The sequence below is a fragment of the Ammospiza nelsoni genome, chromosome 6 (assembly GCF_027579445.1).
Source record: "Ammospiza nelsoni isolate bAmmNel1 chromosome 6, bAmmNel1.pri, whole genome shotgun sequence".
Lineage (NCBI taxonomy): Eukaryota > Metazoa > Chordata > Aves > Passeriformes > Passerellidae > Ammospiza > Ammospiza nelsoni.
Window position 1 is genome coordinate 8,191,056 of NC_080638.1, and position 17,029 is coordinate 8,208,084.

The following is a 17,029-nucleotide window of genomic DNA, read 5'->3' on the forward strand; positions in this document are numbered from 1 at the left end:
TTTGTTTGCTTGTGGTTTTTTTTCCACTGGGCATGATTTTTGGCATTATATATGCATGTGCTGACAATCTCCTGATGATGGTTTAATTTTCAAAAACCACTGAATTTGCCCTTTTTATCAGCTTATTGATACACATCCTTTTCACATAAACCTAAACCTATGCAAGAGGGACTATCCACTGGTAGCAAGCAGCAAAAATTAATCCTGTTAGCACCTGCAAGTAATTTGAAGATTACATGCAATAGCAGCAGCTCAGTAACAGCTCCAAGGTCAATGACAGCTGAGCCAGAATTATTGCTGACTTCTACCAGAGAAGAATTGGATACGAAGCATTCAGACACCCCAGACTGGATCTTTTAAATTTCTTTTTATTTTTTTTTAATTTATACTCCCATGAATCTTCCTTACACCAATTTAAATTTCAATGAGCTCCAAAGATGTACCTTAAGAAGAAGAGGAGCTTGTTGGCAGGCACATTTTTCCACTGGCAGAATATGTTCCTCAAACAATTATGTCTTATCACAACACTCACTTAAAATTTTACATCAAACTGTATCATGGGGCCCTTTTAAAAACCCCTCATTAATGATGATTATGTAAGTACCATTAGATGAGAGACATTCCCATATTGCTCGTAGGAGTTATGATTTAATTCTGCTAAAATCTACTCTACCATTTGTGTAATCACTCCTGACATTTTACCTTTTGTTTTGTAAAACATTATTGTCTGTCAGAGGAAAAAAAAAAAAAGATGATATTTTGGTTGTCATTGAAATCTGATTGAAAAGATGTTATTAATTAAATCTTGTACATAGTTATACCTAAAAACTCACTGACAGCTCTTGGGGGAAGATATATTACTGGAAGACAGTTGTTATTTAGGTTTCTGAGGCAACACCAAGGCACTAAGAAATCCCACGCACACTCCTGTGAGTTGGGCTGATATTGTTCAGCATTTGTGGGGAATAATTAATTCAGCTTTGCCCTTCCTAGTGGCCAGCAGGGTTCAGAGTGGTCCATGACCCCACTACAAAGGAATCTTTGCACTTGCCTTAACTCAGGAGATGAGTCTGCAAACACTCAGAAACAGAGCTCAGAACTCATTGTCCTCACCAGACATAATACCAGGTTCTGGTTTGGACAACCTGGGCTGAGTTTTCTACCAAAAGGGGGAGGACAAGGACATTTACCAGACCTGGAATTTTCATTTTCTGTTTGTCACTCATTGACTTTTTTTTTGTCATCAGAAGGGTTACAGAGGAAATACTCTTTCACAGGATAACTAAACAGAAATAGCTAAAAAATTCCAATTGTCTCTAGCCAGAGCTTTGACCAAGTCCCTTAACCAGCAGCACAGAGGTTAGTGGTAGTCCTCCTCAAGTTAATACTACACTACAAATATGCACTACATATATAAAATATCACTACATATATAAAATATATACATTCTCCTGAGCAGAGACATTGTCTATCTCCCAAACAAAGAGAAGAATTTTCTCAAATTATTATAATAAACATTGGGTTTTTTTCCTAGCATTTAATTTTAGTGTCCATATCTTTACAGGGAATAGAGAATTTCATCAAGAAAGAAGTTTTGAAAGTTCTTACTCACCTTGGTCACACAGGGAATTAAGTTTTCCTCCATAAAGTGCTCTTTGAGCTGGGGTTGGGGCTTCTGAGTGCTCTGAAGGAACATGGGATGTGACTAGTGATCAAATTACTTCATGAGGGAAAGCTCATCACAGTCAGGGCAACTGCTTAAAATGCAACATAAACAGGTCTGTGTCAATATTTTGACTTTGTGTAAACAATTCAAGCTGCATCACTCTGGAGATAATGACACGTAATGCTGTATAAAATGCTCTGAAAGGGTTTTATTACTGAATTAATTTGCATTTGAGCTCTGGAAGAAAATTGGTCTGCAGTGGAAAAGTGTGAACTTCTGTGGTCCTGTTAAATATGATCCTAACAAGATCTGGAGCTCCAGAAGCATCCTGGGAAAGGGCTTCACTACTACAAGGTAAAAGGGATAAGAATGATTTTCAGAGACTGCACTGTCTTTAATCCATTTACAGAGCGTCAGAAATTCAATATGACAGAGTGGAATATATGATTCTGCCTGAATATAAATGACATATTTCTTACCACTCTGATGCTATACCTCTGGGCAAACACTTTTTCTCCTTTTTTGCAACATCATGAGCTCAGGCTGGAAAGGACATTGATCAGTGTTTTAGAATCCTGCTAATAAAACTAAGGGAAAGCAATCTGTACACAGGAGTTTATTTAGATGCCCACAGACTTTAAATCATTCCCCTTCATATCTCAGCCCACTGGGTATCTTATCCAACTGAATTACCATTGGGTTTTACAATGTGATATACAAAATGAGCTGACATGATTTACAAACATCCTTTGAGTATCATATAAAACACAACTCTTTCCCTTATTATACAATCATCAGGGCAATGCAAATAGACTCAATACATTATTAGCTGAAAATGATGGGGCCTTTTAAGAAAATAAATTTAACTTTACCACACAAAGTTGTTAACTAAAACAAAACCTGGTTAAAAAATTGGAATAAAGTTATCTGAATGACTGAAAGTAATTTTATATTCTCTGTCCCCTTATAAATGTAATAGTACTTCATTTAACTACTAATATTTTCACTGTATAGTCACACTTCTTTCATAGTGATCAGTTTCACATTTTCTTCATGAAACTATGAAAAACTCACAAATGTAGACTTTCCAAACTGTAGCCACTATAGTTATTTCTGCAATCTTTTCCATATATTCAGTGTATTTAATTAAATAAACAAAAAGAAAAAAGAAAACAACACTACACAAATGAGCAGAACAAAACACAACAGCACATTAAAAATGTGACATTTAAGCTGTAGATGCATTGCCATAGAAATATATTTTTGTTCTAATGCCACAAACTTTCTAGCCTCTTGAAGAAAACTCAGACATTTGCTGAAGAGAATCTAAGCTCTAACCTCCATATAGGGCTAAGAGTCTTGGTTTCAATTCCTGTCTAAACTTAGGTCCTCAACAGCACAGTAAATTTAAGTATTTTTGAATGTCATAAAATATGAAAAGATAAAACCTGCTTCTGAGCTGTTGGTAATGGAAGTTACCAGGCTTTAAGGTCTCCTGCTGCTGGAACAGGTGCCTCTGCACTTTGTCACTATGGCAGCAGTAACTGAGGATGACAGACATCATTATTAAACACAAAAGAGGAAAAATTCTGAACTCATCAATGATGTTGCAAATGCAAGCAAATTCTAACTACTCAACTTAAACTATATAATCTTAAGGATCTCTGGCTGTTTTTAGCACTGTATAATCCAGAGGAATTATACTCAACACAATGCTGATAATGACTTGTGATTCCTTCTTGAATATGTGTTGAATTGGCAGTGGGATGGGGTTTTAGTTCCATTTCTCACTGTAGAAGTCTTGTTGCTGCTCTGCACATCTGAAGAAGAAAGTGCTTATTCTGCCATTTCATTCAGTTCATGGCATTTAATTTTATAGTTTAAGACAGACTTATTTTGATTACTTTCATTATGTCCATACCTTTGAATGCTTTAAAATGTTGGATAGCTGTGAAATATAAGTATTATGCAATCTGACTGTACATACATACATATTTTCATAAATACATCTAACAGGGACCTTGGAACCAAGTATGTGATATCATGGGACAAAATCACCACAGGCTGTCGTATTTGTAAAATCTAGATTCAAAATAAGAAGAGCTGAATTCTATCAATGTTGTCAATACACAAATTAAAACAAAAAATACAGCATTAGTTTACCCATGAAATAATTTAAACATATTTGCAAATTTCTTGACAGGAAAGGTGTGTAATTTACAACACTGAAAACTTGTAGCAACCACTGATCTCTGCGCAGCACTGGAAGTCACCCGACAAGGCCGGCAGGGATGAGCATAATGACAGCTCCCAAAGGCAACTCCCACACATCTTCCTCCTTTGGAGACTTTGGTAAGTGTCTGGTGTATAAAATGCCAACGCACAGGCTTCCTTCAGGTGGTAACTCCAGCAGTTTTCCTCCCCTGGCACAGTCCAGTCTGGCCAGGTCAGTTATTGTTGAGACACTCTAAATCCACCGAGCAGCAGACATTCCCGTTCTGCACGGACAGACAAGCACAGCAGGTCACAGGGAGCAAAGGGCTGTGGCATGCAGACACAGGGGCACCCCTGACACACCTAAAAACACCTCAAAACACCTCCCCCAGCACCCAGGGTGTTGACATTGCTCCCAGCAGAGTGGCTCTCTGAGGAGGCCAACCTTGCCAAATAGCACTGGACAGCCACAGGAACTTGAAACCTGGATGTGATACCCATAATAAAATACAGCAATGGCAACAGATGACTGGGGTTTCTCTCATGCAAGACGTTAATGGAGAGAATTTTGATGTGATCCACACAGGGAAGCTTTCAGCTTGTCTGAAATTCAAAGACAGGTCAGGTTCTTGGTTCATGGCAGATATGGAGGGGATGAGGGCAACATAAACACCATACAGCTTTGGAATTTAATGTTAAGTATCTTTTTCTAACCCACAGTCATTTATAAAGCTATCTTATGTAATAAAATAAATTTAGCAGCTACTAAACGCCCAAATGAGCTTTTTTTTTTTTACTTTTCTTTTTTTTTAATCCATCACAAATCTACAGAAAAAAAAGCTCAAAAGAATGGCAGAAATGCTACCTTCAATAATTTAAAGCCCTGAGGCAATAGCTTTCTCTCCTAGAGTGAACAGAAGAACATTTATATAACCCTAAACAACATTTTCATAATTCTGATATTAGCACAGTGGGGTCATCACTGCACAAAGCAAGGGAAATAGACTGCACTCCTGCATGAGAGCCATTGGATTAAATACATCTTGGTGAGATCAGGGGACAGAAACTGTGACATGCCCTTCCCATCACTACTGTGGGAGTGCCTTTATCTCTGAGCTGCAATGCCTTTTAACTTGTGTACTTGCTGGTGAAACTTTTACAGCAGTGTTTTTGCTTCAGCTTACCAGCTCTGTAATACACATTTTCATGAACATCCACACTAGGTAATTACTGAAATGTTACTCTTGACTCATACTGAGAATGCCTGAAGGGCACTTCAAGAGAATGTCTGAAAGTTGCACTAAGATAGCAACGTATCTGTGCTCAACATTCTCAACAAGGAGAGAACTGTTTTGCTTTTACTCTGCCAGACAGAAAACACATGGGTTCTCTGCTGGCTCTCAGGTCTCATTTACCTCCCCAAAGATTTTAATGTGAGCCTCCAGGGGAAGAAAAGGACCCCGATTTTATCAGGTACATTCCACGACCATTCCACCGGGCCCACCATACCTTGCATTTGCAGGTTGTACAGGGAGATCCCACCATTGTCCATACAGCACCACTGAGCCTTGTGATCCCATAGCCATCTGGACAGGTTTTCCTGATGTCATAGGTGATGTTGTCAGCCAGGCAGGGGTCACTGACACAGTGGGGACAGCACTCTCCCTCTGAGATGGCTGTGTACTCGCAGCTCAGGGTCGGGCACTGAAGGGGCCAGCAATCCACCTCTCCTTCCTATAAACATTGAAGCAAGTGTCATTGTACCTGCCATTTATGAACCAACAAGAAACTTTTTACCCTTTGAAAGCATTGTTTTCCCAAAATTGCAACAAACTGAATGGTTCAGAACTCAGTTTGCTTGATCTCACAAATACACGTTGAATATTGAGCTGAATTTTCCTAAATGTAGCAGATCGTAATTTGGTTGATTTCTGACTAAACAACAACAGTCATCATTGTAGCATGAGCACTTGAGTTCTTTGGGGCTTCTGAAGGCAGGGTTAAATACTGGGTACTAATATTTTCTACAAACTATAATTTTTGCTGTGATTGCCTTGCAGACTCATGCACTCTTTCTACTCCTGGTCACATAAACATCTCTGCAGGATCACAGCAAGTGTTTAATAGCAAATTAAAACTGCAGATATAGAAAATTAACACTGCAGATAGATGTAGTTTAGTATGTTGGAGAAGCACTGAACATTGATTGAAGTAGCAACTGCCAATATCAACTTTATTATCAGCTCCTAAAGGAATTGTTAGAGCAATACCATTTGTGTTCCACTGACTTACTTTATTCCATCATTTATTTATTTTTAATTTTATTATTATTTTTATTTGAAAAAAAACTGAAACAATTTAGCAGATAGAGACATGGAGAAGACAAAAACATCAGGTCACTTCTGCACAGTGTTTCTCTGCGTGTCTAAATTTATCTTGGAAAGTTCTTCAATAACTTGTTTTATACTGCTCTGTAAACACTTCAGATGCTGAGAACATCACACACTGCACAGAACCTTACATACAACACTGATTTAGGGCATCACTGTCTTACAGGTTTGGTTGTTATCCCAATAATAAAATTAGGCAAGAAACTGCAAGCCACAACCTCAATACTTACTCTGTGCATTATGGATAATTACCTCATGACAGCAACTTAGCTTTGAATGTAATTTCCTTCCTGATTCTCAGACACCTCTTGATTAGTAACATATATAAAGACTGTGTTATACAGACAGCTAGAAATAGAAAACTGATCATTTTAATGAACTTCATTGATGCACTAATTAGCATATCTATGGGAAACCTAAAGCTTTAAGGGAATAATCTATAGTGTCTAATGAGAAAACAAGTGATTGTTATTCTCTATGTTTTTCTAGTAATTTCAGTCTTATTTGGTTATTTTTTTCTAATTTACACAGTGTCACCCTGGTTTTTTAAGATTTTCTAAACCTTCTGATGTTGACATTCTTGTAGTGAACTTTCTCACACACTTGCTGTAAATAACTCATTGTTTTGCATTCCTTTATGGAGGAGGAGAAAGTTGATGGACTGTTGGTTTGTCCAGTGTCATTGGAGAGGTGGCACTGACATTCTCCAATCCAGGGTCACTTTTGGAAATCTATAAATGTTGGAGTCAGAAAATAAACTTCCCTTTTCCTTCACCTTGAGAACAGTGGTGTGCACTTGTGTTTTTTCATGTCCTATAGTGACAATACAGTGGCACTGGCACTCCATGTTTCCAGATTTACAGAATTCAAACAAATAAATAAATATCTAAATTTATTATTCCTTTTGACAAGACAGATATAATTAAAAACTGAAACTTCTCCAACCAACTCCATCACATGCACAAAAGGTTTGAAGAAGTCATTAAATATCAGACAACCTCATAAAAGTTCTCAAAAGCAGACTAATGCTAAAATTAATATAGTGTTGAGGTTTCCAAGGTTTTTGTCAAGCTCTCAATTTTTCTCATTAGACCTGATTATTCAGCAGTAAGGCAAAAACTGATGATGTAGATTTCAGCTCTCTGGGGCTCTCTAAATGCTACATTATCATCCCAATGCACATTCACTGGTGAGCAGTACCTGAAAGGGACCTTCCCACTGAGGAGTTAGACACTGATCTCTCCATCACTTAATCATCACCCAATCCCTGGAATTAATATTATGGATTCTGAAATCCATAATATGGATGGGTGGTAGTTTGAGGAATTGCCCTTTTATGTCTTAGCCCTTCTAAGGTTTGTGCTATGGACACAACTTATTTCTTGGCATTGGCTTCCCCCTCCTCATAGGTGGCAACCTTCTGGGGTGAGGTCAGGAAGGGAAACCCAAACATCATTTCATAGGGTGACAGCCCCAGATCTTGCTGGGGTTGAAAAGCGCGTGACGGAAGAGCCAGGAGCCTGCCTCCGGGTGTGTGCTGCTAAAAGCCACAATCCTGCTTGCCCTCCCCACCGTGCTGTGCTCCTACCAGGCAGCGGCAGTGCTGGCAGCTGTAGGTCCAGTTGTCCCCGCTGCGGTAGAGCCGCTGGCCGCTCTGGTGCAGGCACTGGCTGGTGACGCGCGTGTCGCACTCGGGGCAGCAGAACAGGTCGGCGCTGGGGCTCCCGCAGTCACACGCTGTCCTCCGGCAGAAAATCCTCCCGTCCTGCAGCACACAGGGCCCGCCATCAGCCACCGCCCAGCCAAGGGCACGGGGCTCACGGCAAAGGGCACGGCTTCGGTTAATCAGGAAATGTTAATTGCTTAGTGCGCTCCACGCCAATAAGGATGGGCTGGCACCATGATGCTTTTTGAAAAATCCCTTCCTCGGGATTTTTCCCCTGAGAAGCTGAGAAGCCTCAGAAAAGAAACATAAGCAATAATTATCTGATTGCTTGGAATGTGGTTTGGAGGTTGCTCACCAACAGGTGCATCTTTGATTGGTTCCATGTGAATTGTTTTAATTAATGACCAATCCCCATCCAGCTGTGTCAGACTCTCTGGTCTATCACGGGTTTTTATTATTCATTCTTTCTCCAGCCTTCTAATGTCTCCTTTCTCTTTCTTTAGTATAGTTTTAGTATATAATAAAATAATAATGTAATATAATATAATATAATATAATATAATATAATATAATATAATATAATATAATATAATATAATATAATATAATATAATATAATATAATATAATATAATATAATATATATAATATCATATATCATATCAGCCTTCTGAGAACTCAGAGCCAAATTCTCATCTCTCACCTTGTCCTGGGGACTCCCAACACCACAGCAGTGGATCTTGCCTGTTATAATACAACAAATACCAGTACTATCCCAGGTTCTGTCAGTGCATGGATCCAATTCTGGCTGAACCTGACAACACATTTTTTCCTGTCTCCAGCCAACTGAATTTAAAAGCAGTCAGTATCTCAGTGAAATACAGTGAAGCAATTTTATATCTCATTGGTTACATCAACAAACTCTTCAACCAGTTGCCACTCTAATACATATAGTATTTATTTAGCACTATTTTGACTGAAGGTACCACTGTGAGGAAAATAACTTGAATAAAGGTGATCCCTTTGACTGAATCAGGGCAAAATATAGCATAATCACAGTAGCATTACTTGTTATTTATTCTGACCTCTGTATCTCTCCCACATCTGGGTCTACAGTACACTAGCTTAAAAGATAAAAGAACTTATAATTCATTATAATTTAGTGCATTATAATTTAGGCACACATTACTCTACAAGCTTTGTTCAGCCTTGTATCAAACCAAGGTAAGTATTCTGTACTAGTGGCTAGATTGCCACTTCAGCTGTGGGAGCAGGGATAAACAATCTTTATCTCCTTACTCATCAGTCTGAGTAAATCACAAGGCAGAACGGCAGGAGCCCATTTCCTTGGCTGTGTGTTTGGCCAGGTCCAGCTGCACATCAAAAGCCAGCCTAGCCCAGCAGCTCTGTCAGGATGAGCAGCACCAGGCATGCAGGGCTGTGACAGGAATCCAGGGACCTTTGACCGTGGCAGTCTCTCTCCTCTTCTGTGCTCATTAATAATGGCTAACAACAGCCCATCTGCTTAAATGCAATTCAGTTTCTAAAACTTCAAGATCAGTTTTCAAAATTTCCCTTTTGGCTGGTGACACTGCTGGTAACTCTGTGTTTCCCTGAGCATGTTCTATGTTGCCTCTACTCTCCATATTTCAGAACACTGGAAAAATCTGATGATTTTGCCAGAGAACTTTTGGTAATCATAATATACTGCTACTGTGTTTAGTCTCTAAGCACCTGTGTTTTGTGTACAACCTCATCAGCTCTGGACATTCCAAAAAACATTTTTATCCCTATACTGCAGAGGCAGAAAGCCTCATAAGCTACACTATCTCATGTGCATCTTTGCAGTTCAGCAGTAGCCCTGAGAAATTTGAGAAATAGATACAGAAAACCTTATTTTCTTCTTTCTAATAACATATACCATCTCATTACTACCTCCTCCTTCCCACCTTACTCACTGAATCAGTTCTACATTCTTCAAAAGCATCAGAGGTATGCTCATAAAATTGTTCTTATCAAAGCAAAAACTGACACAGAAGAGAACAGCTGTTAAGGCTGGTCCAAGTTTTCACAGAGCCCCAAAGCCAGTTTGAGAAGAAATCAGGCCCTGCAAAAACCAAACCACCAAATGGTTCTCACCCTCAGGAACACACATCAGCCTGGCAGATCCCCCTGCTCCCAGTGGTGTGTGCCTCTCCCAGGCCTTTTTTACAGGCAAGGGAGGGCTGCCTTAACCAGAGACAGACTCAAAAGCCCAGACTGCACAGCCAGGCTTTGCTCTTCTCAAGAGAGCACAATAGCTTCCCATCCAAATTCTAGCCTTAAATGTGATGGTCTATTAAATCCACAATCGTTCAAAAAGATGACTATACAAGACATGTCTAATGTACTAAAAGAACAGTGTTAATTTATAGGTTTGAGAATTTATGATTTTGTAAACTTTATGTACATTTCGATGAACAAGAATGGTTTGAAGACACTGGGTCCAGTGAAACACTGAAATAGCCTGTGCTTCAGTAATGACACTTTGCTTCATTACATAAATGAAGCAATATAATTTCCTCTATTCTATAGTTTTCTTCTTCACAAATAGCTTTGTAGTTCATTTAGTAAGGTTAATGTATTTCCTTTGTACCAGAATGCAAGTTAAAATATTTTAAAGCTGGTAACTCTGTGTTTCAACCTGAATATATCCACCTGTCCTTTGCCAGAGTAACTACAGCAAAACAAAAGCCAATCTTTTGGGTAAAACAAGTAAGCAGGATCATTGCAAAGTAGTATAAGGAATGGTTTAGTTACATTCTGCTCTTTTCCTCACTGCAAACTGAGCAGGCTGCAAATATCAAGCAGGGGCAGTTTTCCATGCAACTGCATGGAAGGGAGAGGTTTGAGCAGTCTGGTGTAGTGGAAGCTATCAGGATGTATAAAAATGTATTTCATTAAACACAGTGAAGACTTCCCATTCTGCCTGAGATGTGATATATAAGGAGTTCTTCTTTTCCTTAAGCTGTAGACAAGAATTTGCTCTTGAATCAAGCAGCTACTGGAATGAAATGAAATGCAAGTGTTAATTCACAGAGGGAAAAAGTGAAGTGAGGAAGACACATAGTAAGAGTCATAACAACAGTGTCAGGCTCAGTTTAAACCATGTACTAGTTAATAATTTCTTTATTTTCATATACTAGTAAGAGCATTCAACATAAGATATACATGCAATGAGAAATGGTAAATAACATAAATTGCAAGTGATCTAAAATGTGAATACTAATAGTTATAATTCTGCAAAGGCAGACCAGATGTCTCCACATATATTAAACTGCTTAGCCTACTGACTAGAAATCCTTTCATAAGCTTGCCAGCTCCCCCAGATTACCATAAAAGCTTGATGTGTACTCAGTAAAGTTGTATACTTCAGTTTCTAAAGGAGGAGTTTTAGGGAGCTTGAGGCTACTTGAAGTAAAAAATATAGCAACTCACAAGAACATATTCCCTACTGAGCCCAAACTAGCAGTGAACTTTTTAGGTTGTGCTCACTCTGAAGGCTTAATTTTCCCTTCTGCTACACCACTGCAAAACAGAGAGGATGAGGCCTTCAGCTTCCTGAAACTTCAAAACTCCTCCTTCCCTCTGATCCCCTCTGCTTCTCGGGCTCCCAGGCACTGAGATATGGAGACTGATAGGCCAATTCCATGCTCCATCCTCAGCTCCTCACAGAGGCCAAAACCTAATCTTACCTGATCTCATGTATGGGCCTATAGTGCTTTGCCGTGCCTTTGGACAGCTTTACCCACACTGTGAACAAATCAGGTCAAAGTGACCAAAAAAGACCAACCACTTCTCAGATTAGGGTGCTTCTAAAATTCTTCTGATTTCAAAGAGAGCATTCCTCTGTTCACTAGTGAAAATTGAGAAAGCAGAGCCAAATGTTCTTCTAACTTGGTTATGATATGAAGAAAAAAATTTAAAAAAAGGGCAAAGTTCAGGGAAAAAAAAAAAAAAACAAAAAACACAAACCTACAACAAAAAATTCCCACCCTGATCTAAACGTTAATTCTTTAAGGTACCTCCATTGGTACCAGACCTGGCTTCTCCAAACAAGCAGAGAGAGCTGCACTGCTCAGGTGGAAGACCTGCCAACACAGCCAAGGAAAAAGCTGGCCTTCAGCCTTCACTTCACCCCTCTTCACTTGGAGGAAACTAGTGCTTGTGCTGGGTCTTTTGACCTTTCACTCATGCTCCCACCTTTCTTCTCACCCAGTTAACTCAAATGCATTCCAAGCACAGGGAAACACAGCCAAGAGGAAGTGGGCTGACTACACTGCTGAGAGGTGCATATTCATAGAAACAGAAATTAAAGTCAGTTTTCAGCATTTCCAGGAAGCATGCTGGAACCTGCACATTGTGTTAAAAGGTAATGGGTAATGGGTAAAAAACCCTCTCTAAGGCACACTCTGAAATGCTCTGGCCCACAGGGCGACATGGTAAAAGCTCAGCAGGGCTGACCACCAACAAGTGTCTGGTTGAGCAAATCAAGAAAATAAAAGCCTTCCCAGAAGAACATCCCCATCCCAGCTTCAGTGTCCAGCTTCCCTTTTGCCTTGGGCTTAGGCTAATACTTCTGCCACCAACAGCATAAATAGGGTTTCTGACACGAGCCCAGAGGATGAAAGGCCCCTGGAGCCCTGGATCTCACCTTGCAGGAGCACACGGAGCACCTGTCCTCCCGCAGGGTCCACACCTGCCCGTTCCTCTTGAAGCCACCCTCGTGGGGACAGTCTCCAGTGCAAGATGGCCCAGAGGGACAAAGGCAGTCAAAGCCTCCTGGCAGGTTCACACAGGCTGAGTCATTCCAGCAGGTGTGGATCTTTAAGGCACACTCATCGATATCTGCAAAACAGCAATATAAAGGTTTATAAAAGCTTTGGGCACACGTTTCTTGGGTAAGCTTTATTTCTGAATTAGGTAATTATTGCTTATTGTTGTTGCTGGATGAGGGTGCATTCCTTTTTATAGCTTCCATATTTACTTGGTAGACTTAAAGCACTGATGGTTTTTAGGTTATTCTTCAGCATTTACTTTGATTCCACAAAGAACTCTTAAATAATCTCATCAGGCTGAATTGTAAATGCTGAGTCTGAGGTACCTTGGTGAAACCATATATCAGTGACAAATTGGAACCTTCGGATAAACATGCATATTCATTTCCCAGTGACTGGAAACTAGCAAGCAGAGTGACTTTCTGTTAACGAGACCACTCTCTGTTCTGGGTTTTACATCAAAATAGAATTGCATTACTCTTTATAATTTCCTAGCACAAGCAACACTCCCCATAATAAAGCAGTCAGTTGCATCCTTTCCCCATTGCTAGAAGGTGTAAATGAATTGGCAAAAAAAAGGAAAAAAAAAGAACTTGGAGGCACCTTATACACAAAAAAATATGTCTTAAAGCTATGCAGTATGATTTAGCAATGACACAAAGAATAGGTGACAAGAGAAAATGATTATACACCAGAGAAAAACGAATTACAGTATCCCAATAAATTTGCTCTTGGAGGGTAAAATATAATTATGCAATATGAATTTATCTAGAGAGTTCATGCAGTGTTCTTTTTCTTGCAATGAAAGCTATTAGATTTTTAAGCACATTGCATTACTAAAAATTGGTGTTTCTTTCAGACAATAACTTTGGATTTTTCTTAAACAATATATTGGCAAATTGTCCAGATGAAATACCAGTAAATGGTGGGTCTCTTTTGTTCCAACATGAGCAATGAAAACTGTAATCAACAGTGGAAGGAAGGGTGGAAAATAAAATCCTTTAGAAGTATATGATGGTTTCTATCATGATAGTTCCAGAATAGCATTAGATAAATCCGGAAATTACAAGGAAGAACCACATTGCTAGGGTGAAATTTTAACTGTTCGTTATCACTCAACAGTACTTTTAACTTCCCTCTAAACCAACAAAGTCAGAACTTACAAACAAGAGTTACCTAAAGTCTAATTTAGGTAGGATGTGATGTCCAGTGGCTTTACTTTTAGGACAGCTGCTACAGGTTCATAATTCATCACCTCAAAGTGTCCTATCTTAAAAAGACTAAGGATTCTGTCATTCTGCTGAAGGAAACTCTTTACAACAACCATATCGCTAACTTCAGTCTGGTGTGGCTAGTATAATTCCTGATTTTAACTCACAAATACTCCAGGAACAAGTGGAAATGTGCTCACATCCTTGGATTTGATGAAATGTGAAAATCAGCCTGCACAACCGAGTCAAAGCTTTGGGCTGCCAGAAAATGACTTTTCATTGTTGTGCTCATAGATCCAAAGGGAAGCTGGAGGTTATTTATTTCACTGCCTTCCCAGGGCTTCACTCCTGGGCTAACCTGTGGGCCAGTCCTTTGCACAAAGGGTCCCAGTGGCCTGACAGCCTGATTCAATTGCTCATCACTCACACTTGCCTACAAATGGTGCATTTTGCTGTCCTGAAAGTCTGAACTGCCAGGAAAGAACATTGTTGCTCTAGTGCACAACTTAGCCATAACTGAGTGCTTGAAATATTCACTACTGGTGGTGAAAAAGATGCAGCACTAAGAGAAATTAAAATTTGTAGTTCATTGTTTAACATGTGCCACAGTACTGCAGGAGGTAAAAAGCATGAAGACTGACATAAAGAGAACTATGAATGAACTGGTATCAAATGAATTATAACCAAACAGCTACTGTAAAACTTAAAACATTCTCAAAGATTTCCCATTTTCCTTTCAATATACTTTGACTTGTATTTTTTGTTGAAAACAAAGGTATAAATGAAGTATTCACGTTGCCTTTGGTGGTTTCAACAAGCACCATCAATACTGCCTTCCCTCCCACATTAAGAGCTCCTTGACTATAATCTGTATAGGATGGAGTAGAATAACAGTGCAGATCGGAAGGGTAGCTTTCACAGCTCAAAACTAAAAGGATTTCACAGATGAAGATAAAGCCATATTGCCTACAGAGTTGCATTTAATTGCTTTACTTATGGCACTGAAATCTAATTCTGTTTCCATGTAATTTAACAGATTTATGGAAAGCCAGATGTTAGCAATTATAGAAACTAACATTATTCATGTTTTCAGTAGTACAGACCTGTTCACACAAAGCCAACTTAATCTCTAATGTGCATGCAGAAGGGGAGAACCCCATTTATGTACCTCTGCTGCTGGTCCCCATTCAGCACACATAAAAAGGATGTCCCCATTAAGAGCAGCCCAAACTGGTAAATGGGTGATTCTTGATGAAGAATCAAGCAAAGCATGAACATAAATTCCTAATTGCTATGCACCTTTTTGGTTCTTTCTGAAATAATAGTTTATTATTCTTTTTATGGTATTTATTATTTAAAAGTTTTAGCCATTAGTCAGATATAAAAGGTTTGGATTGGACATGCACTCATTTCCAGCAGAACTTTTAACAGAACTAACTTTTTGAGAACATCCCTTTGGCAGTTTTTTTGTCGATGTTGATTGCATTTCCTAAAGCCAGAACAAACAGACAATGTTCCTAATAACTTGGGGGAAAAAAGTTACAAGCATGACATGTTTTTGTCCCTGTCTCTCCTTCAGCCTAAAACCAGACCGGGGGCATGGGGAAGGAAGAAGAGCCCAGCCAAATGCTCCCACATGGTTAGTTCTCAGTTAGGTGCAGAAAGTATTTTATTTAATGAAGATCAAATGTCCATATGAGGGTGAGATCAGCATGTAGATGGCTATGCAAAGCATGAAAAAAAGTACTTGTACTTAGTGTGAAATTTCTACTCAACAATTGGAATCAATGGTTATTCTTAGGTTATTCTTCAGCATTTACTTTGATTCTACAAAGAACTCTTAAATGATCTCCATCAGACTTAACTGTAAATGCTGAGTCTGAGCTACCTTGGTGAAACCAAATATCAGTGAAAAACTTCTTCAACTTAGGTGTTGAAAAGTTAACCTAGTTCAGCTGTCCAAAACAATAATTTAGTGAGTGTGAAAACTTTGATGAGACTTTTGCATTTAGCTTATTTTTGTAGTGTTCAAATCCTTGCTTAGCTGAAATTCTCCACGTCCCATCACATTTCATTTGCTTTCCCACACCTGTGCTTGGAAATGCAGGCCCAAAACTGGAATATTTAAAGATGGGCAAGGCAAAACTGCACACAAATCTCATTTCCAATTATGCCAACACAAAGGAGGAAAGAGATAAAATATTAGTTTATAAATCAAGCAACTTTGAAGAACACTGGAAATAGCAAGGAGACTCCTTATTCTTTCCTCATATATAAAGGACAAGACCAAAACATCTGCCTTTATGTCTGGAGGGATCAATTCTTTCATGTATCCTGTCAACCCATGGAAATGATCTGATTTTCACACTTGAAATAGGATTTTGCAATTTTATTTATTATATACTGAGATTCTCCAAGGCAAAAACTACTAATTAACCCCAATAAAAGTGGCAGAGCTTTCCTTACCCTCTCCAGACAGTTCCTTCTCAAGGAGAGGTGAGGGTATAGTGGTAACACCCATACTGAGGAGAAATTTGCTTGTACTGCAAAGTTTTACGCAATTTTCTATCAACAACACAGCAGCAGCAAAGGGATTGCTGCCAAGACCTCACAGAAGTGATCAAAATTTTCACTCTTCAAACTCTCCAGCCAGTGTTTCTATGAACAAATGCACAGCCACAAGTGACCCTACACATTTTAGCAATCAGTCACATTTTGTGGATGAAAAAAGAAAGAGAAGGAAACCACCCAAGAGGTGCTCATTCCCAATATATTCCCAAAGTACATGGATAGCTCAGTAATGTGGGCAGGCAAGGAAACAGAATCAAAATGGAAGCAAATAATCCCCTGAGATGCAATTTCCTTTTCCATCCTTTTTGGCTGTAATGAGAACTAATTTGCCTCAGATATTGTGAGAGGTCCCACGGCCACTGCATTTGAATCAGGTAGAAGACAAGCATGACTGTACATATCAACACAAGTTCATTAACTTGCTTTCACTGAAATTTGAAATCAATCCCCAGCTACTTCATTTCTTACTTTTCAAGGCTATCCAGGTTTTAATTGT

General features: G+C 39.1%; 1 protein-coding gene across 2 annotated transcripts in view; it reads right to left on the reverse strand.

Annotated features, from left to right (window-relative positions):
- Positions 1-352: 352 nt before the first annotated feature.
- The window catches only part of NELL1 (neural EGFL like 1), a 278,091-nt gene continuing 261,414 nt past the window's right edge, over positions 353-17,029 (reverse strand). For both annotated transcript variants that reach the window (XM_059474163.1, XM_059474162.1), the window contains 4 exons: positions 12,628-12,821; positions 7,859-8,035; positions 5,390-5,614; positions 353-4,164 (listed from right to left, as the gene is read on the reverse strand). In XM_059474163.1, the coding sequence (XP_059330146.1) occupies positions 4,114-4,164; positions 5,390-5,614; positions 7,859-8,035; positions 12,628-12,821 (647 nt within the window). In that variant the 3' untranslated portion in view covers positions 353-4,113. The remainder of the gene's footprint in view (positions 4,165-5,389; positions 5,615-7,858; positions 8,036-12,627; positions 12,822-17,029) is intronic.